The sequence below is a fragment of the Pogoniulus pusillus genome, chromosome 13, assembly GCF_015220805.1.
Source record: "Pogoniulus pusillus isolate bPogPus1 chromosome 13, bPogPus1.pri, whole genome shotgun sequence".
Lineage (NCBI taxonomy): Eukaryota > Metazoa > Chordata > Aves > Piciformes > Lybiidae > Pogoniulus > Pogoniulus pusillus.
Genome location: NC_087276.1, coordinates 30,657,169 through 30,668,749, shown reverse-complemented (window position 1 = coordinate 30,668,749; position 11,581 = coordinate 30,657,169). Strand labels below are relative to the sequence as shown.

Here is an 11,581-nt window from a genome sequence, read left to right as displayed (position 1 = left end):
CTCGCTCGCCCCCCGCGGCAGGGGAAGGGGCCTGGCGGGGCGGAACCGCGGCACGCAGGCGGGCAGCGGGGCCTCGGCGCGCTGCTTCCCGAAGGTAAGGCGGGAGGGAAGAGGACGGGCAAGCCAATAAGCGGGGAAGGCGGAGGGGAGAGGCTAGAGGTCTGGGAGCTTGGCCAATCCCCTCCGCTTCGCACATGGTTCCGCCCCGCTGCGGGGGCATTGCCTCCCCGGCCGCCCGGAGGCAGAGGGGCGGCCGCAGTCGCAGCGCCCCCCGGTGGCCGGGGGGCTCTGGGCAGTGGCAGGGGAGCGGCCGGTGCCATGGTAGCCTTGAGACTCGCCTTGTGTGCTCCACGGGCTGCGGAGCACTGCCAAGCCTTGCGGCTGCCCTGCGCTCTGCCACAGCGAGGCTGCCTGCCGGTGCTGCCTGGCCGCGGCCTTTGCTGCAGTAGGCCTGAGCCCCCGAGCGAGGCACAGGGCAGCCCTGCTGCCCAGCCAGTCCCTGTGCCTGCCTGAGCACACCAGCGGGGCAGGAATGGCAGTGGATGGCTCAGTGCCTAGCTGGTGCCAAGGTTCTGTGTGTGCTGAGTTCTGAACCTCTCACCTGCGCCTGCAGCTGTTGCTGAGCACAGCTCATGCCAGGGAGGTGTCCTCCCGTCCTGTTACCCCCGAGGCTGAGCGGCCGCACGGACACCGGGAGGAGACTAAGACAGAGCAGCACTGCCTTTGGAGCCGTGTTCCTCAGCCCCTGCGCTGCACACTAGGCAGGAGGCCTCAGAGGCTGACCCATCCACCAGGCAGGAGGGTCTGATGCAAATCCAAAGTGTGAGGCTTTGTTGGCAACACTCTGGAATGTGAATGAGACTCACACACTTCACTTCCTAAAAGTAAGGCTTTTTTCAGTGTCTGCCCAGCAGTGGTTCTCAAATAGCGACTGAAGATCCTGGCTGCCAGGGTCCTAGGACTGAAGCAGAGGGGTTCATGAAGTGTGTCTCATGAATGACCCACAGGACAAGGTGAGAAAGGGGGCAGGGAGAACTGTTTCACAGAGTCACAGAAACATCCAGGCTGGAACAGACCCTCAGGATCACCAAGTCCAACCTAGGGCAACAAAGCTGGTGAGAGGCCTGGAGCACAGCCCTGTTGAGGGGGTGCAGCCTGATGCAGAGGAGGCTCAGGGCAGAGCTCATTGCTGTCTGCAGCTCCCTGCAGGGAGGCTGTAGCCAGGTGGGGTTGGGCTCTGCTGCCAGGCAAGCAGCAACAGAAGAAGAGGACACAATCTTAAGCTGTGCCAGGGCAGGTCTCGGCTGGATGTGAGGAGGAAGTTGTTGTCAGAGAGAGTGATTGGCATTGGAATGGGCTGCCCAGGGAGGTGGTGGAGTGGCTGTGGCTGGAGGTGTTGAAGCCGAGCCTGGATGAGGCACTTAGTGCCATGGTCTGGTTGACTGGACAGGGCAGGGTGCTAGGTTGGAGTGGCTGAGCCTGGAGCTCTCTTCCAACCTGGCTGATTCTGTGAAGTCTGTCTGCATGCAGCTTGCCTTCTGTCCTATCTGTGCTCTGACAGTGCACTACTGGGTCGCTTTAGAAGGCAGCAGACAGATTCCTTCTTTCTAGACAGACCTCATTCTAACCAGACCTGCAAACAGCAAAAGCAGCCTGGTGCTTCACTGCTGGTCCAGCTTATTGACCACCTAAATCCCACAGGAATGTGTATTTGTTGCCTGAAGAAAAAAACCTCCTTTGCTGCGTTTGAGAGTCTAAAGGATCATTTGTTTTAATTAGCAGTGGGCAAAGTTTGTGTCTAGGTGATGCAGTAACTCGTTAGCTGCTTACTCCTCCTTTGCCAGTGGGAGTACAATGGGATGCTTGGTGTGCTCGATCTGCAAGTCGATAAGGGCTTTGCACCAAGATCCAAAGGATGATAGAAGCCTGCGCTGCCAGGAGCCTGCCACAGCGCCCAGCCGGTGCCTGTTGCAAGGCAGCGCTTGGCCTCCCTCCACAGGCTTGGCTCTGCAGCCTGCCGCCGTGCCCAGCCGGACCCTTGTGCACCCAGACCCACCTCTGACTTCCCCCCGGTCAGGGTGGACAGTAAGCACCTGCTGTTTGCTCAGCTGATGCATCTGCCGGCACTGTTTTGGCCAACACGCCTGTGGTTAGCCGCTGTGGGCTGCACACCGCAGCGAGCTGGAGGGTGGCAGCAGTTACCCAATGGGTGTGATACCGCACGGTGAGTGCCGGTGGGAAAGTGCTGTAACAGCCACTTAGCATTCCAGAGACGTGAAACAGAGTGATGATGTAAATGCCAGAGATGGAAGCTGCAAGATGAGTAACGCCAAGGACATGAAAGCCTCCCTTATCTTCCTTTCTGTGCCGCTCAGAATCCCTTCGCACACCCACAAGCCCAGCACGAGTAGTGTCACTTGCTGAAGGCACAGCCCATGTGCAGCCCGTGGCTGGCCGTGTGGGAGCTGACAGACCAAAGAAAGAGACTCTGCTCTCATTTGCAACGTTTCAACTTGGAAGCAGTTTTGCTCTCACTGGAATTATTCCCTCTTTACCCTCCCACTCAGATCAGACTCTGACCCAGGCTTTGAGTTTTGTCCTGTTTGCTCTCCTCCTCTGTTGTGATAGACAAGGGCTCCTCTGTGAAGGCTTCTTCACACCTTCATTGATGTGTCCCTGCAGAAATGTCTAATGAGCAAGTCCCTAACGTTAGAGACTGTTAATTAAGTGAGCTGCAGTGTATCTGGAAAGCTGCTCAATGTCTGTCACATCATCTACCACATGTGGGAAGGAGAGGAGCAATGCCAGAGTCCATAGATCATAGAATCAGCCAGGTTGGAAGAGAGCTCCAAGCTCACCCAGCCCAACCCAGCACCCAGCCCTGCCCAACCAACCAGACCATGGCACTAAGTGCCCCAGCCAGGCTTGGCTGCAACACCTCCAGCCACGGCCACTCCACCACCTCCCTGGGCAGCCCATTCCAATGCCAATCACTCTCTCTGCCAACAACTTCCTCCTAACACCCAGCTTGAACCTCCCTGGCACAGCTTGAGGCTGTGTCCCCTTCTTCTATTGCTGCTTGCCTGGCAGCAGAGCCCAACCCCACCTAGCTACAGCCTCCCTTCAGGTAGTTGTAGACAGCAATGAGGCCTGCCCTGAGCCTCCTCTGCTGCAGGCTGCACACCCCCAGCTCCCTCAGCCTCTCCTCACAGGGCTGTGCTCCAGGCCCTTCCAGCCTGCTTGATTCAATTTGATTTGATTGGTTCTATTCAATTTAAACTCTACTGTTACCTAGAAAGGTTGGACCAGATGATCCTTGGGGTCCCTTCCAACCTGGCATTCTGTGATGCTGTGATAGTATCAGCACTTAGATGACAGAATACATGCAGTAATAGAATAACAATAGAACTGCAGTCTTGATTTCTGGCAAAGGCTCTTTTTGCACCTGGAGGCCGATTCAGCTGGCTCAGCAAGCAGAGAGCTCTCTGCAAATGAAGACATTCAGGGCTTCCCTAAAGCCACAGTCAGGCTGCCTCTCCTGCAGCGCTGAGGTCACACAGCTGTCATCACTTTTCCATCACACCAGGCTCCAGCTCAATCACTGTTCCGCACCGCAGTGGTGTCACAACTAAGCTTCTCAGGCTCTGAAACCCCTGCTGGTTTTCAGCACTTTTGTGGTGGTTTCACTCAGAGATTTCAAAACGCTTCGCAGAGACAGGGGCAGCACTGGGACGGTGATTTCACACCAAGTTTCAGTGCCTTGCCCAATGTCTGTTGCAAAACAGCAGTGAAACACAATCTGAGCATTCTTGTAGCAGAGCACCAAAGCAAATCACAGAATGTCAGAGGCTGGATGGAGGAGACCTCCACAGATCATCAACTCCAACTGCCCCTGCCAAAAGCAGCATCACCCAGGGCAGTCTGCACAGGAATGCATCTAGGCAGGTTTTGAATGTCTCCAGAGGAGACTCCACAACCTCTCTGGGCAGCCTGCTCCAGGGCTCCATCACCCTCACTGTAAAGAAATCTCTTCTTATGCTGAAGTGAGACACAACCCTGTGCTGGGCTGCAGCAAGAGCAGTGTGGGCAGCAGGGCAAGGGAGGGCATTCTGCCCCTTGGCTCTGCTCTCCTCAGACCTCACCTGCAGTCCTGTGTGCAGTTCTGGAGCCCCCAGCACAAGCAGGACATGGAAATGCTGGAGCCAGTCCAGAGGAGGCCACCAAAATGCTGAGAGGGCTGCAGCAGCTCTGCTATGAGGACAGGCTGAGAGAGTTGGGGCTCTGCAGCCTGGAGAAGAGAAGGCTTGGAGGAGACCTTGGAGTGGCCTTCCAGGATCTGAAGGGGACCTACAGGAGAGCTGGAGAGGGACTATTGACAAGGTCTGGTAATGACAGGACAAGGTGAAAGGGGTTTGAACTGGCAGAGGGGAGATTCAAACTAGGTGTTAGGAAGTTGTTTGCAGTGAGGGCGGTGAGACACTGGCACAGGTTGCTCAGAGAGGTTGTGGCTGCTCCTACCCTGGAGGTGTTCAGGGCCAGGTTGGGTGAGGCCTTGAGCAACCTGTTCTAGTGGGAGATGTCCCTTCCTCTGGCAGGGGTTTGGAACTGGCTGAGCCTTGAGGTTCCTTCCCACCTAAGCCATTAAATGATTCTGTGAATCCTTCTATGTTGCAGTTTGCATCTATTGTTCCTTATTACTGTGCACCACCAAAAGCAGATTGGCTCCTCCACTTGACACCCACCTCTCAGATATTGATGAAATCCCCTCTCAGCCTTCTCTTCTCCAGACTCAGCAGCCCCAGGGTTGCTCTCCAGTTGCTCTCCACAGGGGAGCTGCTCAAGTCCCCCCGTCATCCTTCTAGCTGTCCACCGGACATTGTCCAGCAGGTCCCTGTCTCTCTTGAACTGGGGAGCCCAAATCTGAACACAGTATTCCAGGTGTGGCCTCACCAGGGCAGAGTAAAGGGAGAGAAGAACCTCCCTGAACCTGCTGGACACACTTTTCATGCTGTCCCCCAGGATACCATTGGCTCTTTTGGCCACAGGGACACATTGCTGTGCCATGGAGAACTTGCTGCTTAGCTCTGAGCAGCAGCTGAAGCTGTTTGAAGTGAGATGGAGTTGAGAAGCAGAACAACTACTTTCCTGGCCCAGGTCTTCTGCTTTCAACAGCCAGTTCCTGCGTACAGCTGTTGTGTACAGCCTGGCATGGAGATGCTTTTGCACTAATCCAGCTGTGTGGAAGGTGTGCTGCTGGCTGGCCTGGTAGCAGCTGTGTGCTGAGCACAGGTCTGGGGTTTGTGCTGCCTTTTCCAGATGACAGCAGTTACTCGGCAAGAAGTTCTGCGCCTCTACCGCAAGATCTTCCGCATAGCCAGCAAGTGGCAGTCGGCAGCAGGAGGGGCAGAGGAGACTGTTCAGGAGAAGGAGTACATTAAAAGTGAGGCCAGAGCACTCTTCCGAAAGAACAAAGATGTGAGTGTCCTTACAGCCTGGGCTTCCTGAGTGACTCCGGCTCTGTGGCGCTGGCTCAGGGGCTGGGTGCTGAAATAGCAAGCTAAGGGTTGATCCCAGCATCTAATCCTCCTTAAATGCTGGTGTCTTTGGCTTGTGCTTTACGTTTCTCCCCTGGAACAGTACTGAGACGACTCAAACCATTTCAGCTCTTTGTTAAGTGCTGTAGAAATCTAAAAGGTTTACTTTTTTTCCCTGACAAAATGCCAAGAGTAAAAATGTCAGTCCCAGAGCTACTGCCGATCTAATGGAAGCAGCTTTTGCTCTTAGTGCAATGGCAAACAGAGCTCCGCAGCCTCCTAGGCTGCCTTTTTGCCTTTCCAAATCAGCAGCTATTGGCTCTACTTTTAAAAGAAGCATCTCATTGTCATTGTTTTTCCCCTCAGGGAAGTCAAACCTCTTTTGCAAGGGGTGATGCAGACAGACTGTGTAATCAGAGGTCTTTCTTGGAGTGGAAGATCACAATACGTACTTACATCCCATTTTGGTCTGGGACTAAACTGAAGTATTGCAAAATCAAGAAGTGAATTAAGTCACAACTGACACATTTCTGACTTCAAAGGGAGGTTCTGGATAGGAGGATAACAGAATATAGCCCAAGGAGTCGCCTCCCTTTCTCCTTTAACTACCCTGCAGAGTCCTAAGTTCTTTTCATGGCTGTATGAGTAGTTTCCAGGTGTATAGAGGAAAGACCACCTCTGGGTAAACCCCTCCTTCAGTTGTGACAGCCTCTGAGCCTTTGTATCCAGCACCACCACACCCAGAGCTGTTGAGTCGAGGCAAACACTAATGTTACCTTTTAAGGATGGAAAAAGACAATCACTGTATCCTTGGCATTACCAAAGCCAGCTGAAGTCTTGTGGCTGTGCATCATTTGCACTTGAGCTTCCAGCTGCTAACTGCTGCTTCACTTGTACAAAACGTCTGTTTGTGTGACCCTAGGTAACAGATCCAAAGTTGATTAAGCAGTGCATAGAAGAATGTGAGGCAAGAATAGAGATTGGACTTCACTATAACATCCCCTACCCGAGACCTGTGAGTATCAATGCAGTCACAAAGGCTGCAGCCATACCCACTCAGCCCTGAGCCCACGCGGTCGCATCCCTCTCGCTGCCCTGCGTTTTCAGGTGCAGCAGTATCTAAAGGCCATGCAGAGCCAAATGGATACTGAAATCTTCTCTATCACTCTAAATCAATAATTTCTTCTCAAGAAAGCCTAAGTGGAGTTCCATGAGCTAAGCTCCCAGAGCCTGTGCATGTTTGGGCAGTCTTAACCAGCCAATGAATGCAGAGAAAGATGCTGCTGGAATCAACTCTGTTCATCTTGCCAGACAAGAAAGAGACTAAAATACTTAGCCCCATCTGCCACAGGTACAGCTCTTTGCAGAGCCTCTGTTACTGATACCTGTCCTCCTGGTCGCAAGTCAGGTCTTACATGACACCTGCTGGTGTTGCTGCTGCTTTCCCCCTGTGCCTAGACAAAAACATGTCCAAGATACCCAAAATGCTGGGAGTTGCAGCAATGGCTTCTCTTGCTCCATCCCATATAGTTTCCTCCCTGCCTTCTCACTTCTGTCTGTAGTACCTTATGGAGCAAAGCTGGAAGCAGGTAGGTTCAGACTGGATGTGAGGAGGAAGTTCTTCACCCTGAGAGTGGTGAGAGGCTGGAATGGGTTGCCCAGGGAGGTGGTTGAGGGCCCATCCCTGGAGGTATTTAAGGCCAGGCTGGCTGAGGCTGTGGGCAGCCTGCTCTAGGGTAGGGTGTCCCTGCCCATGGCAGGGGGGTTGGAACTGGCTGATCCTTGTGGTCCCTTCCAACCCTGACTGATTCTGTGATTCTGTCTCCTATCAAGGCTTCCTCTCTCCTGTTGATCAGTTCATATCTTCACAGCTGTAGTTTCCTTATCAAGGTGGTCATGGTCAGAATTGAATTGTGTCTTCCTCAGCTGGTTGCCTAGACTATGGTCACTTAGCATCTCTTTCACATCCAGCTTTTCCCCAGTACAGAGAGTAACAGAGCATCTGGCAAACAACGCTCCCAGGAATGAGCTTGAAACGTCTGCTCTGCAGTGGCTCCAGAATCCCAAAGGCTCACTTCTAGATCAGCTCTCCCAGGCAAACTGGATGATGGTTATTTTACAGATCCCAGGAATCTCTGTTGCAGCTTTAGGCAGTGCTTTTACTACTGTTTGCACCTTAACAGCTGTCTTGCAGGATGGCAGCTTTAGCAACAGTACCACCTGACTGCCAACACCTACCTTTTCCAGTCAGGTCAGGGGATGTAGCTGCACAAAGACTTTGTCAGTCAAAGGAGGAGCCTGTCAGCCTTTGCTTCTGCTGCTGTGGAGGCAGTGACACAGACTGCACTTGAATATGGTGTCTGTGTAATCCTGGCAGCAGGGAGGCAGGCTTCCACTGTGGGGTTGCTTCATGGCTTGAGAGAGCTATGAACAAAACACACAGTGCTTTGCAGACATCTACTCAGGAATCACACACCTGTCAGGGTTGGAAGAGCCCTCAAGGATCATCCAGTTCCAACCCTCCTACCGTGGGCATGGACATTCTCCACTGGATCAGGTTGCTCAGAGCCACATCCAGCCTGGACTTAAAAACTTCCAGGGATGAGGCTTCCACCACCTCCCTGGGCAACCTGTTCCAGTGTCTCACCACCCCTATGGTGAAGAACTTCTTCCTAACCCTAATCTCAATCTCCCCTCCTTTAGCTTGGATCCACTCCCCCCAGTTCTATCACTACCTGACACCTGCAGAGTCCCTCAGCAGCTTTCTTGTAGCCCCCTTCAGCTAATGGAAGGCCACAATAAGGTCTCCTTGGAGCCTCCTCTCTTCCAAACCGAACAACCCCAACTCTCTCAGCCTCACTGTTCTGGAACATCATGAGCAGTCCTGTTTCAACAAGTATCTTATCAATACAGTCTGCTGTTAAGCTACAAAACAAGGTTACTGGAGCCTCAAATATATAGAGCTTTAATATACATAACAGAGAGAGAGGCTGAAAGTTACAGCAGTAATCAAGCAGCACTGAGGAGTCTAATAAGCTGGTTTGAGACAGTACAGTTGCCTTCTCCAAACTGTGAAGGGATTATTTAAAGCTCAGTGAAACCTAAGCTGTGTCTATGCTTTCTTTTTCTTATACCTTCTCAATATGCCCCTAACTGGTGGGATTTTCTTTTCCAGATCCATCTGCCTCCTATGGGTCTTGCCCATAAGCAAGGGCGCACCTTGCGACACCAGGAAAAGCTAAGGAAGATTTCTAAGCCAATATACCTGAAATCCCATGATGAAATTTCATAGCTCATCCTTTCAGCTGGGATGTGTCATCACATCCTTTCAGCTGTGGACTGCAATCCAGGTGACTCCTGTGCACAACTGTGAATGAAGCAGCTTTGCTCACTCTCCACGTTTCCAGAGGCCAAAAAGCTGATTGATGCATGGCATATGGTGGATAAGGTTGGTCTAATGTTTACTACATTTCGACCCCTGACTCATCAATAAAAGTAACACTTTCCAAGGAGCCAGGCGTGGCACGAAGGTTACTTTGCCATCAGAACACACTGCAGCAGGTGTTCAGGCCGGTAAGTGTGGCAGAGCTCTGGAGTGGTTTGAGAGCAGCACATGCTCGGTTGTGATGGAAGGGTAAGGGTCAGCAGAACTCAGGGCCAAGGCTGGGAGAATCGAGCAGACACAGTGCTCCAGAGCTTCACGTTGCATGTAGGGATAGAGTGCTGCACGCTGCAGCTGCATTCCTTCCTCTCCTGTCCACTGCACTCCCATAGTATGTCCTTAGGCTGAAGTCTTGTTTCTAGACAGACAGCAGCAGAGAGGCAGCAGGAACCACTGCTCTTTCTCCTTGCAAACTGCAGGAGTGGCCTAAAGCCTCTGTGTCAGCTTTTCCCCCTTCCTTTGGAGAGGGTGTGGATGTGAAATGCAAAGTTTGGAATGCTCTTACACAACTCAGTAAAACATTTCACTGCTGCCTTCCTCAGCTTCCCATGCATGGACTGACAGAAACCTCACCCTTCAGGGTATTGCCACAGGAGCAAGCTTAAGCTGCTTTGGTTGCCTTCCCTGGGCACTGGTACAGGCCCTGCTCCTCAAGAGAATCAGCACTTTGCCTTTCCCAACAGCTACTCTAGTGTTAGGTTTGAGGTTTTATTGTGGATAGAACCCCAGTTTTACTTTGAAATACTACCTACAACCATCTTTTTAGCCTCAAGTTCAGGAGTTCTTCCTGTTCTGCAGGTGCCTCGTGGGTGGAAGTGAAACTACATTCGTCTCTCACTGCCCACCAGTTGTTTTGGCTCTCTGTCAGTTCTCTGGCTTTACCAGGCTGCTTCCAAAACTTCAGGGAGCTTCTGTCCTTCAGAGTACTGAGAGACTACAACAACACACCCCACAGCTGCTTTAAGGGCAGAGGGTAGAAGCAGCAACCTATTCCAACTAGAAGCAGGAAAGCAGATGTGAAAAGTGCAGTTTTGATTCTTGCCTATTCAACTGGGCAAAGCCAATGCCAATAAAAGATCTTGTAGTGACAGGATGAGCAGGAATGGGTTTCAACTGGCAGAAGGGAGATTCAAACTAGATGGTAGGAAGTTCTTTGCAGTGAGGATTGGTGAGACACTGGCACAGGTTGCCCAGGGAGGTTGTGGAGCACAGAATCACCCAACGTGATCAAAGATCAAAGATCACGTCGGGTGATTCTGTGCTCCACAACCTCCCTGGAGGTGTTCAAGACCAGGCTGGATGAGGCCTTCAGCAACCTGTTCTAGTAGGAGGTGTCCCTGCCTCTGGCAGGACATTGGAACTGGATGATCCTTGAGGTCCCTTCCATCCTAAACTATTCTCTAATTCATTTCCTGAGCTCCCCAACTCATCCTGAACTCCCCAAGCCCTATCAGGCAATGGCAAATATTGTCTGCCTTAAGTTAAAAACGGTCATGTGATGCACAGAATGGCAATTCCCTCCCCCAGGAATGTACTTGTGAGAGTGAAAAAATATAAGGGGATGGGAGAGTCCAAGGAAACACTGAGAAGAGGTTATTAGTGTGACAGGTACTGGCTAGCCTCATTGCTCACTACCCTTTATGGCTCTGACCCACAAACAGCTATTCCCATATAATTTTTTTCCTAGGAATGCCTCATGTGGGAAGTAACATGTAAAGTGCCATTGTGCTGCCTGGCAGTGGGAGCTGAGCAATTTAACTGCTGCCAGGAAGAGAGAATTTCAGCCTCAGAAAAGGGGGATGGAATAAAGCCTGCATGAGGCACTTAGTGCCATGGTCTGGTTGATTGGCTAGGGCTGGGTGATGGATCTGGACTGGATGAGCTTGGAGGTCTCATCCAACCTGGCTGATTCTATGATATGCTTGCACAGTGCACTGTCAGTGAGGCACAGAACGCGGTGCATGGATATATAAGGTACATGAAGATACTGTACCCATGACCCAGCACAGTGCAGCACTTCTTGCTTACCTGTATGTTCTTCAGAGTGACTGTTTTGTGAACCTCTGTGTGCAGTAGGAGTGGTTAATAAGCATGAACACTGCTTTCACCTGCACCAGTGACAAATTGGTATCACAGGAACCCTGCCTTAATGACTTGTAGCAGCATCACTTAATGGCTGCAGCAGGCTACTGAATTCTAGCTGCATCTCTGGCTTTGTGAGGCCTCAAGCAAGTCATTAAAATGCTGCAATTTGGGCAATGAAAAGAAAAAGAGAGACCTCAAATTAGTAGATGTCTCTGCAGTGGGGTTTGCTTTTAAATGCTTGCCTTGATCTTGGTGCTTCTCTTGTACTGTGTACACACCAGGGCTAATGATGCATCTTTAGTACCTTCTTGGCATGCTGTGGGGATTGGCTAATGACTGCACAGCTCTTTGAAGATGTTCAGGCTGTTTGATTTTTAATTAATGTTTGCAAGCTACTTGCAGCTTCCCTGATGAAAGGGCTAAAAACAAGTACAGAATTTCAGGGGGTTATTAGTCCCACATGGGAGAGGGCAAAAAGAGGAAGTAAAGTGAGATTATGGGAGAAGGGCAAGAGCTCACT

General features: G+C 51.7%; 1 protein-coding gene across 3 annotated transcripts; it reads left to right on the top strand.

The window, feature by feature from the left end:
* Positions 1-9: 9 nt before the first annotated feature.
* Positions 10-9,046, top strand: LYRM1 (LYR motif containing 1). Of its 3 annotated transcripts, XM_064153818.1 has the most exons (5): positions 28-94; positions 901-1,013; positions 5,317-5,475; positions 6,457-6,549; positions 8,710-9,046. In XM_064153818.1, exons 2-5 carry the CDS (start codon positions 993-995, stop codon positions 8,824-8,826), a joined length of 390 nt encoding a protein of 129 aa, XP_064009888.1. In that variant the 5' UTR covers positions 28-94; positions 901-992; the 3' UTR covers positions 8,827-9,046. The 3 variants fall into 3 exon arrangements, with proteins under 3 accessions (XP_064009889.1, XP_064009888.1, XP_064009890.1); XM_064153819.1 differs by lacking the exon at positions 901-1,013 and having other exon boundaries at positions 10-94; XM_064153820.1 differs by lacking the exons at positions 28-94; positions 901-1,013 and adding an exon at positions 616-884.
* Positions 9,047-11,581: the final 2,535 nt, after the last annotated feature.